General features: G+C 42.1%; 1 protein-coding gene across 1 annotated transcript in view; it reads right to left on the minus strand.

Moving 5' to 3' along the window:
* The window catches only part of MTFR2 (mitochondrial fission regulator 2), a 48362-nt gene that overhangs the window by 8321 nt on the left and 26353 nt on the right, over positions 1-13688 (minus strand). Inside the window, exons 4-8 of the mRNA XM_082249721.1 lie at positions 13272-13376; positions 9324-9448; positions 9008-9240; positions 8577-8895; positions 5781-5961 (exon numbers count right to left, since the gene is read on the minus strand). Coding sequence (XP_082105847.1) covers positions 5781-5961; positions 8577-8895; positions 9008-9240; positions 9324-9448; positions 13272-13376 — 963 coding nt within the window. The remainder of the gene's footprint in view (positions 1-5780; positions 5962-8576; positions 8896-9007; positions 9241-9323; positions 9449-13271; positions 13377-13688) is intronic.

Raw genomic sequence — 13688 nt, forward strand, 5'->3', positions numbered from 1 at the left:
TACATTAAGGTCAGAGGAGAGATCTAGAGTATAAAAGACCCCAATTTTTTTAAAAAAGAGTACCTGTCACTACCGATTGCTATCATAGGGGATATCTAAATTCACTGTGATAACAATAAAAATGATTTAAAAAAAAAAAAATTAAAGGAAAGGTGTCAAAATAACATAAAAAAGCAAAAAAAAAAAAAAAAAAAAAAAAAAATTGAGCCCCCCCCCCTTTCCCCCCGTGCTTGCACGCAATGGCACACGCAAGCGTTGGTCTAGTGTCATATGTAAACCGCAATTTCAGCATGCATGTGAGGTATCGCCGCGATCGCCAGATCGAGTGCAGTAATTTTTGCAGTAGACCTCCTCTGTAAGTCTAAAGTGGTAACCTGTAGAGACTTTTAAAGTTTTTAAAAATGTACGTACGTTGTTGCCGCTGCGCAGGCGTGCGCAATTTTTAAAGCATGTCATGTCAGGTGTCTATGAACTCGGCATAAGATCATCTTTTAAATTTTACCAAAAAAATTGGAATTATATAGTGTATTTGTGAAATAAATTAAAAAAAAATGTATTTTTTTCGCAAAAATTGCGTTTGGAAAATCTGTGCGCAAATACCGTGTGACAAAAAAATTTGCAACATCCCCCATTTTATTCTATAGGGCCTCTGCTTTAAAGAAATATATAAATGTTTGGGGGTTCAAAGTAATTTTCTAGTAAAAAAAAAATATTTTTTCATGTAAACAAAAAGGCACAGAAAAGGCTTGGTTTTCAAGTGGTTAGAAGAGTGGGTGATGTGTGGATAAGATTGAGCATAAAATGCCGGGACAGTTCAAACACCCCCCAAATGACCCCTTTTTGAAAAGTAGACACCCAAAGCTATTTGCTGAGAGGCATGGTGAGTCCATGGAATATTTTATATTTTGCTACAAGTGTCGGGAAAATTATTATTTCTTTTTTTGTTGTTGTTTTTTTACAGAAAGTTGTCACTAAATGATATATTGCTCACACATGCCATGTGTATATGTGAAATGACACCCCAAAATACATTCTGCTGCTTCTCCTGAGTACAGGGATACCCCATGTGTGAGACTTTTTGGCAGCCTAGCTGTGTACGCGCCCCCGAAAACCAATCCACATCTTCAGGTTTTCTAATGGCGTAAATTGCTGATTTTACCCCTGACTACCTGTCACAGTTTCAGAGGCCCTGAAATTACAAGATAGCACAAAACCCCCCCAAATGACCCCATTTTGCAAAGTAGACATTCCAAGCTATTGGCTGAGAAGCATGGTGAGTCCATGGAATAGTTTATATTTTGCCACAAGTTTCGGGAAAATAATTTTTTTTTTTTTTTTAACACAAAGTTGTCAGTAAATGATATAATGCTCACGCATGCCATGGGTATATGTGAAATGACACCCCAAAATACATTCTGCTGCTTCTCCTGAGTACAGGGATACCCCATGTGTGAGACTTTTTTGCAGTCTAGCCGAGTACAGGACCCCGAAAACCAACCTCCACTTTCAGGCTTTCCAAGGGCGTAAATTGTTGATTTCACTCCTGACTACCTATCACAGTTTCGGAGGCCCTAAAATTCCAAGATAGCACAAAACCCCCCCAAATGACCCAATTTTGCAAAGTAGACACTCCAATCTATTTGCTGAGAGGCATGGTGAGTATTTTGCAGCTCTCATTTTTTTGGAAAATGAAGAAAAAACAGGAAAATGCATTTTTTTTCCTCTTTTTTCAATTTCCAAAACTTTGTGACAAAAAGTGAGATCTGCAAAACACTCAACATGCCTCTCTGCAAATAGCTCAGGGTGTCTACTTTCCAAAATGGGGTCATTTGGGGGGGTTTTGTGCTATCTTGGAATTTTAGGGCCTCCGAAACTGTGATAGGTAGTCAGGAGTGAAATCAACAATTTACGCCCTTGGAAAGCCTGAAAGTGGAGGTTGGTTTTCGGGGTCCTGTACTCGGCTAGACTGCAAAAAAGTCTCACACATGGGGTATCCCTGTACTCAGGAGAAGCAGCAGAATGTATTTTGGGGTGTCATTTCACATATACCCATGGCATGTGTGAGCAATATATCATTTACTGACAGCTTTGTGTAAAAAAAAAAAAAATATATATATATATATATATATATATATACATATTTCCCGGAACTTGTGGCAAAATATAAAATATTCCATGGACTCACCATGCCTCTCAGCAAACAGCTTGGGGTGTCTACTTTCCAAAATGGGGTCATTTGGGGGGGTTTTGTGCTATCTTGGAATTTTAGGGCCTCCGAAACTGTGATAGGTAGTCAGGAGTGAAATCAACAATTTACGCCTTTGGAAAGCCTGAAAGTGGAGGTTGGTTTTCGGGGTCCTGTACTCGGCTAGACTGCAAAAAAAAGTCTCACACATGGGGTATCCCTGTACTCAGGAGAAGCAGCAGAATGTATTTTGGGGTGTCATTTCACATATACCCATGGCATGTGTGAGCAATATATCATTTACTGACAGCTTTGTGTAAAAAAAAAAAAAAAATATATATATATATATATATATATATATATATATATATATATATTTCCCGGAACTTGTGGCAAAATATAAAATATTCCATGGACTCACCATGCCTCTCAGCAAATAGCTTGGGGTGTCTACTTTCCAAAATGGGGTCATTTGGGGGGGTTTTGTGCTATCTTGGAATTTTAGGGCCTCCGAAACTGCGACAGGTAGTGCAGAGGTGACATGAACAATTTACGCCATTAGAAAACCTGAGAGTGTTGATTGGTTTTCGCGGTCCTGTACACAGCTAGGCTCCCAAAAAGTCTCACACATGGGGCATCCCCATACTCAGGAGAAGCGGCAGAATGTATTTTGGGGTGTCATTCCACATATACCCATGTCATGTGTGAGAAATTTATCTTTTAGTGACAACGTTGTGTAAAAAAAAAAATTAAAAAAAAAAAATTGTAATTTTCCCGAAACTTGTGGTAAAATATAAAATATTCCATGGACTCACCATGCCTCTCAGCAAACAGCTTGGGGTGTCTACTTTCCAAAATGGGGTCATTTGGGGGGGTTTTGTGGTATCTTGACATTTCAGGGCCTCCTAAACCGTTATAGGTAGTGAGAAAATGCAATGAAAAATGTACGCCCTTTGAAATTCTGATGGTGGTGATTTGTTTTCCGGCTCCCGTACACAGCTACGCTCCCAAAAAGTCTCACATATGTGGTATCCCTGTACTCAGGAGAAGCAGCAGAATATATTTTGGGGTGTAATTACACATATACCCATGGCATGTGTGAGCAATATATCATTTCAATGACAACTTTGTGTAAAAAAAAAAAAAAAAAAAATTTTTTTAGTCATTTTTCAAACACCTGTGACAAAAAAATAAAATATTCAATGAGCTCAACATGCCTCTCAGAACATTCCTTAGGATGTCTACTTTCCAAAAAGTGGTAGTTTGGGGGGGTTTTGTACTGCCCCGCCATTTTAGCACTTCATGAAATGAGATAGGCAGTCAGAAATTAAAGCTTCGTAAATTTCAGTATTTACACCATAGTTTGTAGACGCTATAACTTTTGCGCAAACCAATAAAAATACGCTCATTGATTTTTTTTTTGTCAAAGACATGTAGCTAAATATATTTTGGCCAAAAAAAATGACATAAATTGAGTATATTGGATATTTTTTAAAAGACAAAGTTGAAAATGTCATTTTTTTGCAAAATTTTCGCTCTTTTTTTATTAATATCGCAAAAAATAAAAAGCGCAGAGGTGATCAAATGCCACCAAAAGAAAGCTCTGTTTGTGGGAAAAAAAGGACGTAAATTTCGTTTAGGTACAGCATTGCATGACCGAGCAATTATCAGTTAAAGTCACGAAGTGCCAAGTTGAAAAAAGGGGTCTGGTCCTTTAGCAGCCAAATCCTCCGGGGCTTAAGTGGTTAAAGTGTATCTCTAGGCATAATTCTGTCAACTTTTTAGGTTTTCTGTTGGGGGGTGGGGGAGGGATCTACAAATCTGTTAGTACTAGTGTCAAAAAAATGCTACATCAAACTTTTTTTTTTTTTTATGACGTGGCCCTCAAATGTGTCCATGGAGAACAGAGGAGTGCTTGAAGTCAGGGATCAGCTCTGCAAGCATATATGCCAACACAGAAGGATTGTCAGGAGGGAAACTGAATGGGCATCTGTGGCAGAACCACTAGGTATCCATTAACTACGTGGGATATAAAATGTGTTTTTTTTTTTTTTTTTTTTTAGCTTAGCACTGTAAACAATAAAATTAGGGACCTGCTGGTATCATCAAGGGGGCCGAAAGCATAACAATTTAAAACCTGTTTAGACAATAAAAATCTTGAAAAAACATCAGCAAGCAAGATTTTTAGATTGCTGTCAGCTGTTCCAGCACAGTCCTTGAAAGCTCAAGTTAAAAAAAAAATATAAAAAAGAAAAGACAAACGGGGTGGGGGGGGGGGGGGGGTTGGGGACCTATTTAAAAATCCAACAATTTTTTTTTTTTTTCTGCTCCCTGTTTAATATACCATTTGACCCGGCAAGGCAGTGAAACCACCTCATAGAAGAAAAAAAGTGTTCTATCCCATACATTGAATTTCATCTTCTAATCGATACATGGTCCTGCAAAGGAAGACGGTCAGCAGCTATGACAGCATGCAAGTGGGGCTTACATAATATAAATTATGTTTAATGAGTTTAACAACACAAAAGACATTCCTAAAACATACTGGAATTAAAGTGCCTTTAAAGTGTTACTAAACCCACAACAGTAAAATCAGTCTGTATATGCAGTAAAGCATGTTTGTTATACTTACTGTGGAACCTAAGAGGTTAATCCTGAGCATTATGTAAAGAGGATGTTTGATCCTGTCTTCTCTGATCCTCCCCTTCTTCCACTGTCTTCAATCCATATGCTGATAGTACCGAGCCTTGGGGGCCCTCTTCATACGCTTAGTTTGGCGTTAGAGTTTTTCTTTTTTGGCAGAGTGCATGTAATCAGCACAGAGCCAATCAGCACTGTCCAGTCAGAGAGTCAGGGGTCATGCAGCCTCATAGACAGCAAGAGGAGAAAACTCCTCCTACAAGCTTTAACCAGTGCTCGACTGGACAATGACAGAAATCACAAGACTGCTATACACTTCTTATAAGAAAAGGTATTCAGCAGTTTATATTTGCTAAAACAATTGCATTGCCATGTTCTGTGTACTGTGGTAGACCAGCTATAGCAAATGCAGGGTCTTGGGTTTAGTAACACTTTAAAAAGCGGAGTTCCAGCCATTTTGTGTTTATTAAAAATCAGCAGCCACAAAAAGTGTAGCTGCTGACTTTTATTAAACACACACTCACCTGTCCCACGGTCCAGTGATGCAGCCGCACAAAGCCTCTCTCTTCTCCCTCTCAGCGGCACCAGCATCACTAGTGTGGGCATCCGGCCGTGACCGCTTTCGGTTCACAGCCGGGTGCGCACTGCGCACGTGCGAGTCGCGTCCTGTGCAGTGCCCCAGAAGATTGCAGGGAGGGGGAGGGGGGGAGAGGCAGGCTGAGCGGAAGCCTGTCATAACTAGGTATCAGCTATACTCCCCCCCCCCCACCCCCCTAAAAAATGACATGCTAAATGTGGCATGTCAGGGGGTCAGGAGTATTTAAAGCAGAAGTTCCACTTATGGGTGGAACTCAGCTTTAAGTTATCATGTTATAAAGCAGAAAACCGATATCAGGTATCATTGGAGCAGACAGAAAGACAGAAAATATTTTTGGAACGTATATATGTACTGTACCATTGGTGTCTCAGGACTGGAGAATGGGGACGCCTCATGAGATCTATTCTCCTTGTCAAATGACTCATTTTTATGTCTATGTGCAAACTTTTGCTTCAGTGCATGAGCTATAATAGCTGCAGGGTCATTAAGAGAACGCCTCTTCTTATCTTTTTTTGTTAAAGGTGTACCCCCTGGGGACCTAGGGGAAAAGAAAGTAATATTAACAAACTATAAAATGAGCTATTTGCATTATGCATGTTTAAAGGACAAACTGCCAAATTGGCCACAAACATCCTACACAGCACTACAGTTCTGGATCATGTTTATTCAGATATAGTATATAATGTATTTACTATTGTAGTCATTTGATTTAAAAAAAAAAAAAAAAAAAAAAAAAAAAAAAAGAAGGATTGATTCAAAGGGCTTGTCCACCTCTTTTACACACGTGCAATTATCAGCACACAATGCCTAATTTGCCCAATAACTGGGCTGTACATGACTACAAAGTGTGACTCCTGCCAAACCTTGCTTTTCTGATTTTGGTGAAGCATAGAAAGCCATAACATCTTCTCAGATGTATTGCAGTCTAAGTTTTCATTCAGTAAATTAAAAGGATTCTAAAGACAAAAAGTAAAAAAATAATAATTTAATATTTTATCCCCTCCCCCCCAGAACCATCTTAAACACAAGTCCATTATTGATATAGCATTGTCCTTTCTGTAGCATCTCTTCTCATCTCTCTCACAGGCTTGTCTGAGACAGTGGGATCCACTGGCTCATGATGCCATCAGTCAAATCCTGTGAGTAGAGAGCAGGGAGTGGTGCCAATAGAAACACACAGCATGGCCCAGGATCAAGCTTGCACATCTGCCCCCATAGCAAGAAGTTTGCTATGGGGGCAGACAAAGAAGAGGAGGAGTGGACAGCCTTAGTTGGAGACCCCAGAAGAGGAGATTCTAGGCCGCTCTGTGCATTTTTTAACAAAGGTAACCTTTACAATCAATTTAAAGTGGTTGCAAAGTCAGAAGGGTTTTTTTTTTTAATCTTAATGCATTGTATGCATTAGGATAAAAAGCCTTCTGTGTGCAGCAACCCCCCTCATACTTAACCACTTGCCGACCGCCGCACGACTATCTACGTCGGCGGTCAGCCCCTCACAGGCAAACTAACGTAGGGCTACGTTGCTTGCTTGTGAGGGTCTAGGGAGCGAGCGCGCGCCGCCGGAGGCGCGCTCCCGCGTGGTCACGGACCCCCCCGCGCGTGTGACCAGCGGACCCGATGTCCGCCGGCCACTCGGCGATCGGCGGGGGAGAGGGAGAATGTCAGGCAGCTTGTGCAAACAAGCCACCTGTCATTCTCCTCGCTGTAAAGACACTGATCACATGGATCTACTATGTAGATCCGTTGATCAGTGTCCTTACAGCTCAAGCCACAGCCAATCACAGTAGAAAGCATGCCCCTAGGGACACACACAGCCCCTCCCTCCCAAATAAAGTTAACCCCTTCACTACCAGTGTATTTTTACAGTAACAGTGCATAAATATAGCACTGATTACTGTAGAAATGTCACTGGTAACCCCAAAAGTGTCAAAAATGTCAGTCAAGGGTCCGATCTGTCCGCCGCAATGTCGCAGTACCGCAAAAAAAAAAAAAAAAAAAAAAAAAAAAAAAATCGCAGATCGCCGCCATTACGCGTTAAAAAAAAAAACACCAAAAATGACAAAAATCTTTCCCTTTGTTAGTAAACGCGATAACTTTTGCGCAAACCAATCAAAATACGCTTTTTGAGATTTTTTTTTACCAAACATAGGTAGCATAAAACAAATTGGCCGAAAATGTTAAAAAATTTTGATTTTTACATTTTTTTTGGGGGGAATTTCATATAAAAAAATGTGAAAAATATTGCTATTTTTGCAAAATTGACGCTCTTTTTTTGTTTATAGCGCGTGATCAAAAAATCGCACAGGTAATCAAATACCACCAAAAGAAAGCTCTGTTTGTGGGAAAAAAAGGACGCCAAATTAGTTTAGGTACAGCGTCGCACGACCGCGCAATTGTCCGTTAAAGTCACGCAGTGCCGAATCGCAAAATACCCCCTGGTCGGAATGGGGGTAAAATCTTCCGGGGCTTAAGTGGTTAACTGAGTCCCCTCTCTATCCAGCGATGTCCCCAAGTGCCTCAGCTGTTCGGGAATCTCTCTCCAAATTGGCTGATAAACAGCAGCTGTGCCATTGGCTCCCGCTGCTGTCAATCAAACTCAGTTAGCCAATCAGGAGAGAGAGGGCCCGAATGACAGCTCCATGTATGAATGGATACAGAGCTGCAGCTTGGTTTAGGTGCCCCCATAGCAAGTTGCTTGCTGTGGGGGCACTCAACAGGAGAAAGGGGTCAGGAGCTCCAGCCAGGGACCCGAGAAGAGGAGGATCTGGACTGCCCTGTGCAAAACCATTGCAGAGAGGAGGTAATTATATTATGTTTGATATTTTATCAAAAAATAAAAACAAGACTTTACAATCACTTTGACATCAGCCTAGTGACCATTGTAATTGGAACAGATGTAGAAATCTGGAACTTCACAGTTGACACCAGTACAGTAACAGAGGTTCGGTAACCAAGTAGTTTATCTGTTCTGGTACCATCTGCCAAAGTTAGCATTTTCTTTTATCCTGAGTAGAGTTCCTCTCAATTCATATTTTACACCAAAATGGACAGAGATAAAAAACATAAAGAAGTTTTAATCCTACCCCCTACTTTCAAAATTGGGTTTTGAAAAAAGTTTTGGTTCTACTTCAAAACACTATAAATCATCTTTACCTTTCAACAGCACGAAGTCTAATTGAATTCATATCCTTTAAAACATCCATCATACTGGGCAGCTTTTGCAAATCGTCTTTTTGTGCTTCATCTACCTCTTTTGGACTATGCCTGTGAGCTGCCTTACGTTCTTTAATGAGATCAATTGCGGACTTTGCAGAGTTAATCTTAGCAGGTGGGATAGGTGGTGGTGGTGGTGGTGGTGGAGCAGGGGGTGGAGCAGGTGTAGATAGCAGGCTCTGAGCATTAATAGGTGTTGAGGTTAAAAATGGAGGCGGAAGAGCATTACAAGGGCTACCAAATGACAACGCTTCAGAACCTGCAAAGAAAAGGGAAGCTGGTGTTACCAAGTTGGTACTTAAAAGAAAGAGAAAAAAAAAAAAAAAAAAAAAAGATATATTTTCTGCCAAAAATAACTGCAAGTAACTTACAAGAATGTGTGCTTCTTGTTTCTTGCATGGCGACAATGGCAGCAATCTGTGCTCTTAGCTGTATCAGCTCATCTTCCAACGCTGCTATCTTCTGAATTGCATGGTCACTTGATGCTAAAGAAACATTTTCTAAATTGTTGCTACTCTGAATATTCATTGTCATTGCTGGGTTCTCTTCGCTAGATCTTGCCAAGTTATACTCTCCCACTGGCATATTTGCTGAAAGGTGATGTCTGATGAAATATGTTGGTATTATAGTCTGAGAAACAAGTGTTGTCCACATGAGAAAAAAAAAAAAAAAAGACATAAACATTACCTTAATCTTGTGTACGACGTAATATCATTATCCACCAGAAATGGGGCGTCAGCCAGCGATAGGATATCGGGTCTGTAGACCATTTCTTTTTCTCTAGGTTCCAGTGCTTTGGGGCCTAAAACACGCTTCAGGAACAGATTGACAAAAAGGAGGATTTAATAATGCATAAAGCATGTTAAAAGAAATCTATAATGTACTTTCAGCGAAAATTATCGTAAAGTTGATAAATTCACAATTTGTGCTTGTAGTGACAATGTTTATAACTTTATTCCATATACCAGTTAGTAGTGTATTTTTTTTTTTTAAGTGTATATGTGGGGGGAAAAAAATCTAAGAAAAAAATAATTAAACGCAGTTTTGCATCACATGCATAGTTCTCCATGTCTTTTTGGAAATACTACAACAATACCTCAGGATACTACCTAAAACACAGTCAGCTCCCTAATTCTCGAAGCAGACTGACAACGCTGTTACTGCTGCACTCCAATAGCAGAAGGGGAGAAGACGCTGGCAGCTGTTATGGGAGAGGAATAGTGCTTAGAAATATAAAGAAGTAGTTATGAAGATAAAGAGAGGGGGGATGTGCCAACATAACCCAGTAGAGGAGAAACTAGTCAAATGCATATGTGCATGACTGTTTTTCTCTCGTTCAGACCACGGGCTGAACAAAGGGAAAAACAATCAGATTTATAGAAATCTCCCCTGCCAGTTACTGTATTTAGACAGCTAGCTCCCATGGTATCAGAATACCCAAACAGTGACTGCATCAGATTGCATGCAGTCACTGTTCCATCTGACATTTTTCCACCCAGCTTCTTCAACAAAGGTTGATTGAAAAAAAATGGGATTTTTGACTTACCGTAAAATCCATTTCTCTGCTGTTCATTAACGGACACAGCTCCTGATCTTCATAACCATTGGGTTATACTGCCCCCTACAGGAGTAGGACACTAGGCAGAAAAAGAATATGGCTATGCTTTTGGGCAGCCCCAGGGGGTATACTCCCTCTCCGTGCTATAAGTACTCAGTTTTGTTACAAGCAGTGTCAGAAGAATTACAATTTCACAGAGGGGTGGATGCTGTGTCTGTCAATGAACATCAGAGAAATGGATTTTACCGTATGTCAAAAATACCATTTTCTCTTTCGTTCATTGATGGATACAGCTCCTGATTTTCATAACCATTGTGACGTTCCAAAGCAGTGTTAAACATGAGGGGTGGAAACAGCAACAAAAATTCCCCAGACTAAACAGTAGCCAAACAGGCTCAACCAAAAACAACTGGAGCCCACCTGAAAAAAACAAATACACCCCCTAAAGAGGATCAGGTCCTCTAAACAGCAGCCTGCAAAACCTTGCAGCCAAAAGAAGCATCCGCAGATGCCAACACATCCACTTTAGAGAACTTTGTGAAAATGTGCACCGACAAACAGGTGGGCGCCTTGCAAACCTGCGTCACTGACGCCCGATGACGGAAGGCCCAGGAGGCACTGAGCGCCCGAGTAGAGTGTGCCTTGACAGGAAAAGGACGAACCTGACCCTTGATGGAATAGGCCTGAATCACAATCTGTCGATCCATCTGGAAATGGTCGCAGAGGAAGCGGACAACCCTTTCCAAGGCCCATCCGTGAGCACAAATAGGGAGTCTGACTTCCTAAAAGACTGCATAGCTGCCAGGTACACCCTAATTGCCTGGACCACATCCAAGGCATGCATGGCAATTTCCTTCGGATGTTTCGGGCTGGGACACAGGGAAGGCAACAATGTCTTCATTCAAATGAAAATCAGAGACAACCTTTGGGAGGAACGATTAACAGGGGGCGAAGAACCACCTTATCCCTGCGAATCATCAAGTAAGGTGAACGACAGGATAACGCCTCCAGTTCCGATACCCTGCAGGCAGAGGTGATAGCCACCAAAAAGGCCATCTGAGACAAGAGTGTAAGCAAGGGAATCTTTTGAAGATTCTCAAAGAGAGGCTTCTGGAGGACCGAAAGCACCAAATTGAGGTCCCAAGGTGGCAAGGGAAACCACACTGGAGGAACCAAACGTCGGATCCCCTGAAGAAAGGTACGCACCTTGTGGTGGTCTGTGTGGCCAAGGGTCGTTGGAAGAGGACCGCCAAAGCTGACACATGGCCCATGATGGTACTCAAGGCCAATTTCTGTTTAACCCCCCCATTGAAAGAAGGTCAAGATCCAAGCCACCGTGTTAACAGCGTTGGAATAAACCTCTATCCATCAGCACCTGGCGTTCAACAGCCAAGCCATCAAAGCCAGCGACTGTAAGGCAGGATAGAAGATTAGCCTTTGGGACAACAGATCCTCCCCGGGAGGAAGCCAGAGGATCTCGTGACCGAGCAACAAACCTCTGCACCTTTCCGTTGAACCGAGATGCCAACAGATCCACTTTGGGGATGCCCCATCGGAGACACAACTGATGAAACACCTCCGAATAAAGGGACCACTCCCCTTGGTCCAACGTCTGGGACTGGCAGAAGCCCCACCAAGTACAACCCCTGCCCCCCCAGCCGATCGTCTTGTCGCCAGCGGTGCGTCCCCTCCGGCCCCCATCGCTAGCACAGCGCCCTGCCCCCATCCTCACAGCCTCATCATGATTGGAGAGGGGGTAGGATTGGGGACAGATGAAAGGGGGGTGCCTGACGGGAAGGAGGGGAACTCGGTGGTCTGACCGTCCAAAAGGAGGGGCCCACGTCCACCCAAAACCCTTCAGGGGGAGTGGGGGGGGGGGGACAGCTTCTCACCATACCTGGAACCAGGTGGGCAACGCTCCAGACATAACCACTCGTCATTGAAATGGGGGGCTGTCAGCCAGGAGGAAAGCTGCAACTCATGCCGAGACCCGGTCGTATGCGACCTCGCAAAGTGTTTAACTCGCAGGCCAGCCCCCATCCAGTGGGGCTATGTCGCGACCGACCTAGCGCGAAGCTGAGGTCTGCCCGCGCTCGCTGGCCAGACTGGGGTGACCACTGGATCTAGATTATCCAGCCCGTCACCCAGTTCGGTAGTTGATTGTAGATCTCACAGGAAAAAAACAGGAGAAATCATTTCTATCTAACAAAATTTGCCAGGACCAGAGATCCCAGTAAGGAACTTGGTCCTTACTCCTAACTAGGCAGAAAGAAAACTGAGTACCTATAGCAGGGAGAGGGAGAATACCCATTGGGACTGCCCATAGGCGTAGCCAGATTATTTTTCTGCCTAGTGTCCTACTCCTGTAGGGGGCAGTATAACCCAATCGTTATGAAGATCAGGAGCTGTGTCTGTCAATGAACAGCAGAGAAATGGATTTTACGGTAAGTCAAAAATCCCATTTTTTTCAATCAACCTTTGTTGAAGAAGCTGGGTGGAAAAATGTCAGATGGAACAGTGACTGCATGCAATCTGATGCAGTCACTGTTTGGGTATTCTGACACCATGGGTGCTAGCTGTCTAAATACAGTAACTGGCAAGGGAGATTTCTATAAATCTGATTGTTTTTCCCTTTGTTCAGCCCATGGTCTGAACGAGAGAAAACAATCATGCACATATGCATTTGACTAGCTTCTCCTCTACTGGATTATGTCAATGAACGAAAGAGAAATCTACTTTTGCCAAGATGGATTATGTTAAAACACACACACCTTAGGATATTTCAGCGGTCTATGACAGCCTCAAAAGGGGAACTAAAGGCAGTAATACTTACCTCGGTTTAAATTTTCTGATGCCCATGGATACCTCGTCAGCTTCTCCCCCCCCCCCCCGCCTATTTCCAATTTTTCCTGCTCCAACTTGGATTTGCTATCGTTTTTTTTTTTTTCCTTTACAAAAGCGAAGTTTCCCTAACGTGGCTAAAAGGCTTGATTTAAGGCAGCATCCGCTTTTGTTTGCCAGTTTAAAATTCACGATAGGCTAACTTATATTTGCATTGCAGCCTTAATGACACAAACCTGAAAGTGTAGTCTAGGGCAAGGTTCCAATGGCAGTAAAGTTCCAATGATTCGAACCACACTGCGAGTCCAGCCATAGTCTTTGCGTTCGAGTAATTGTAGATCCTATATTAGAAACAGGAAGTACAGCAGGGTTCATTTTCTGGATTAGCTTATATGTTTAAAAAAAAAAAAAAAAAAATCTCCTATAGAGATTCCCTTGTCTTCCTATCAAAAAGTGTTTGCATGAAATAACTTTAAGTTATAACTATGTAGCCATATATATGGAAGATTCACATTTACATATTCACCTTTTCTCAGATGTAACCTGTTGATGCCATGTCAGCTGACTAACCTAATGCTGACAAAATACTTTTTCATCTCTTACATTATGATGCACAGAGCCCTACTGTTGTTAACCTTCCCTTTTAGGGACTG

Source organism: Pelophylax lessonae, assembly GCF_965119305.1.
Source record: "Pelophylax lessonae genome assembly, chromosome: 3".
Classification (NCBI taxonomy): domain Eukaryota; kingdom Metazoa; phylum Chordata; class Amphibia; order Anura; family Ranidae; genus Pelophylax; species Pelophylax lessonae.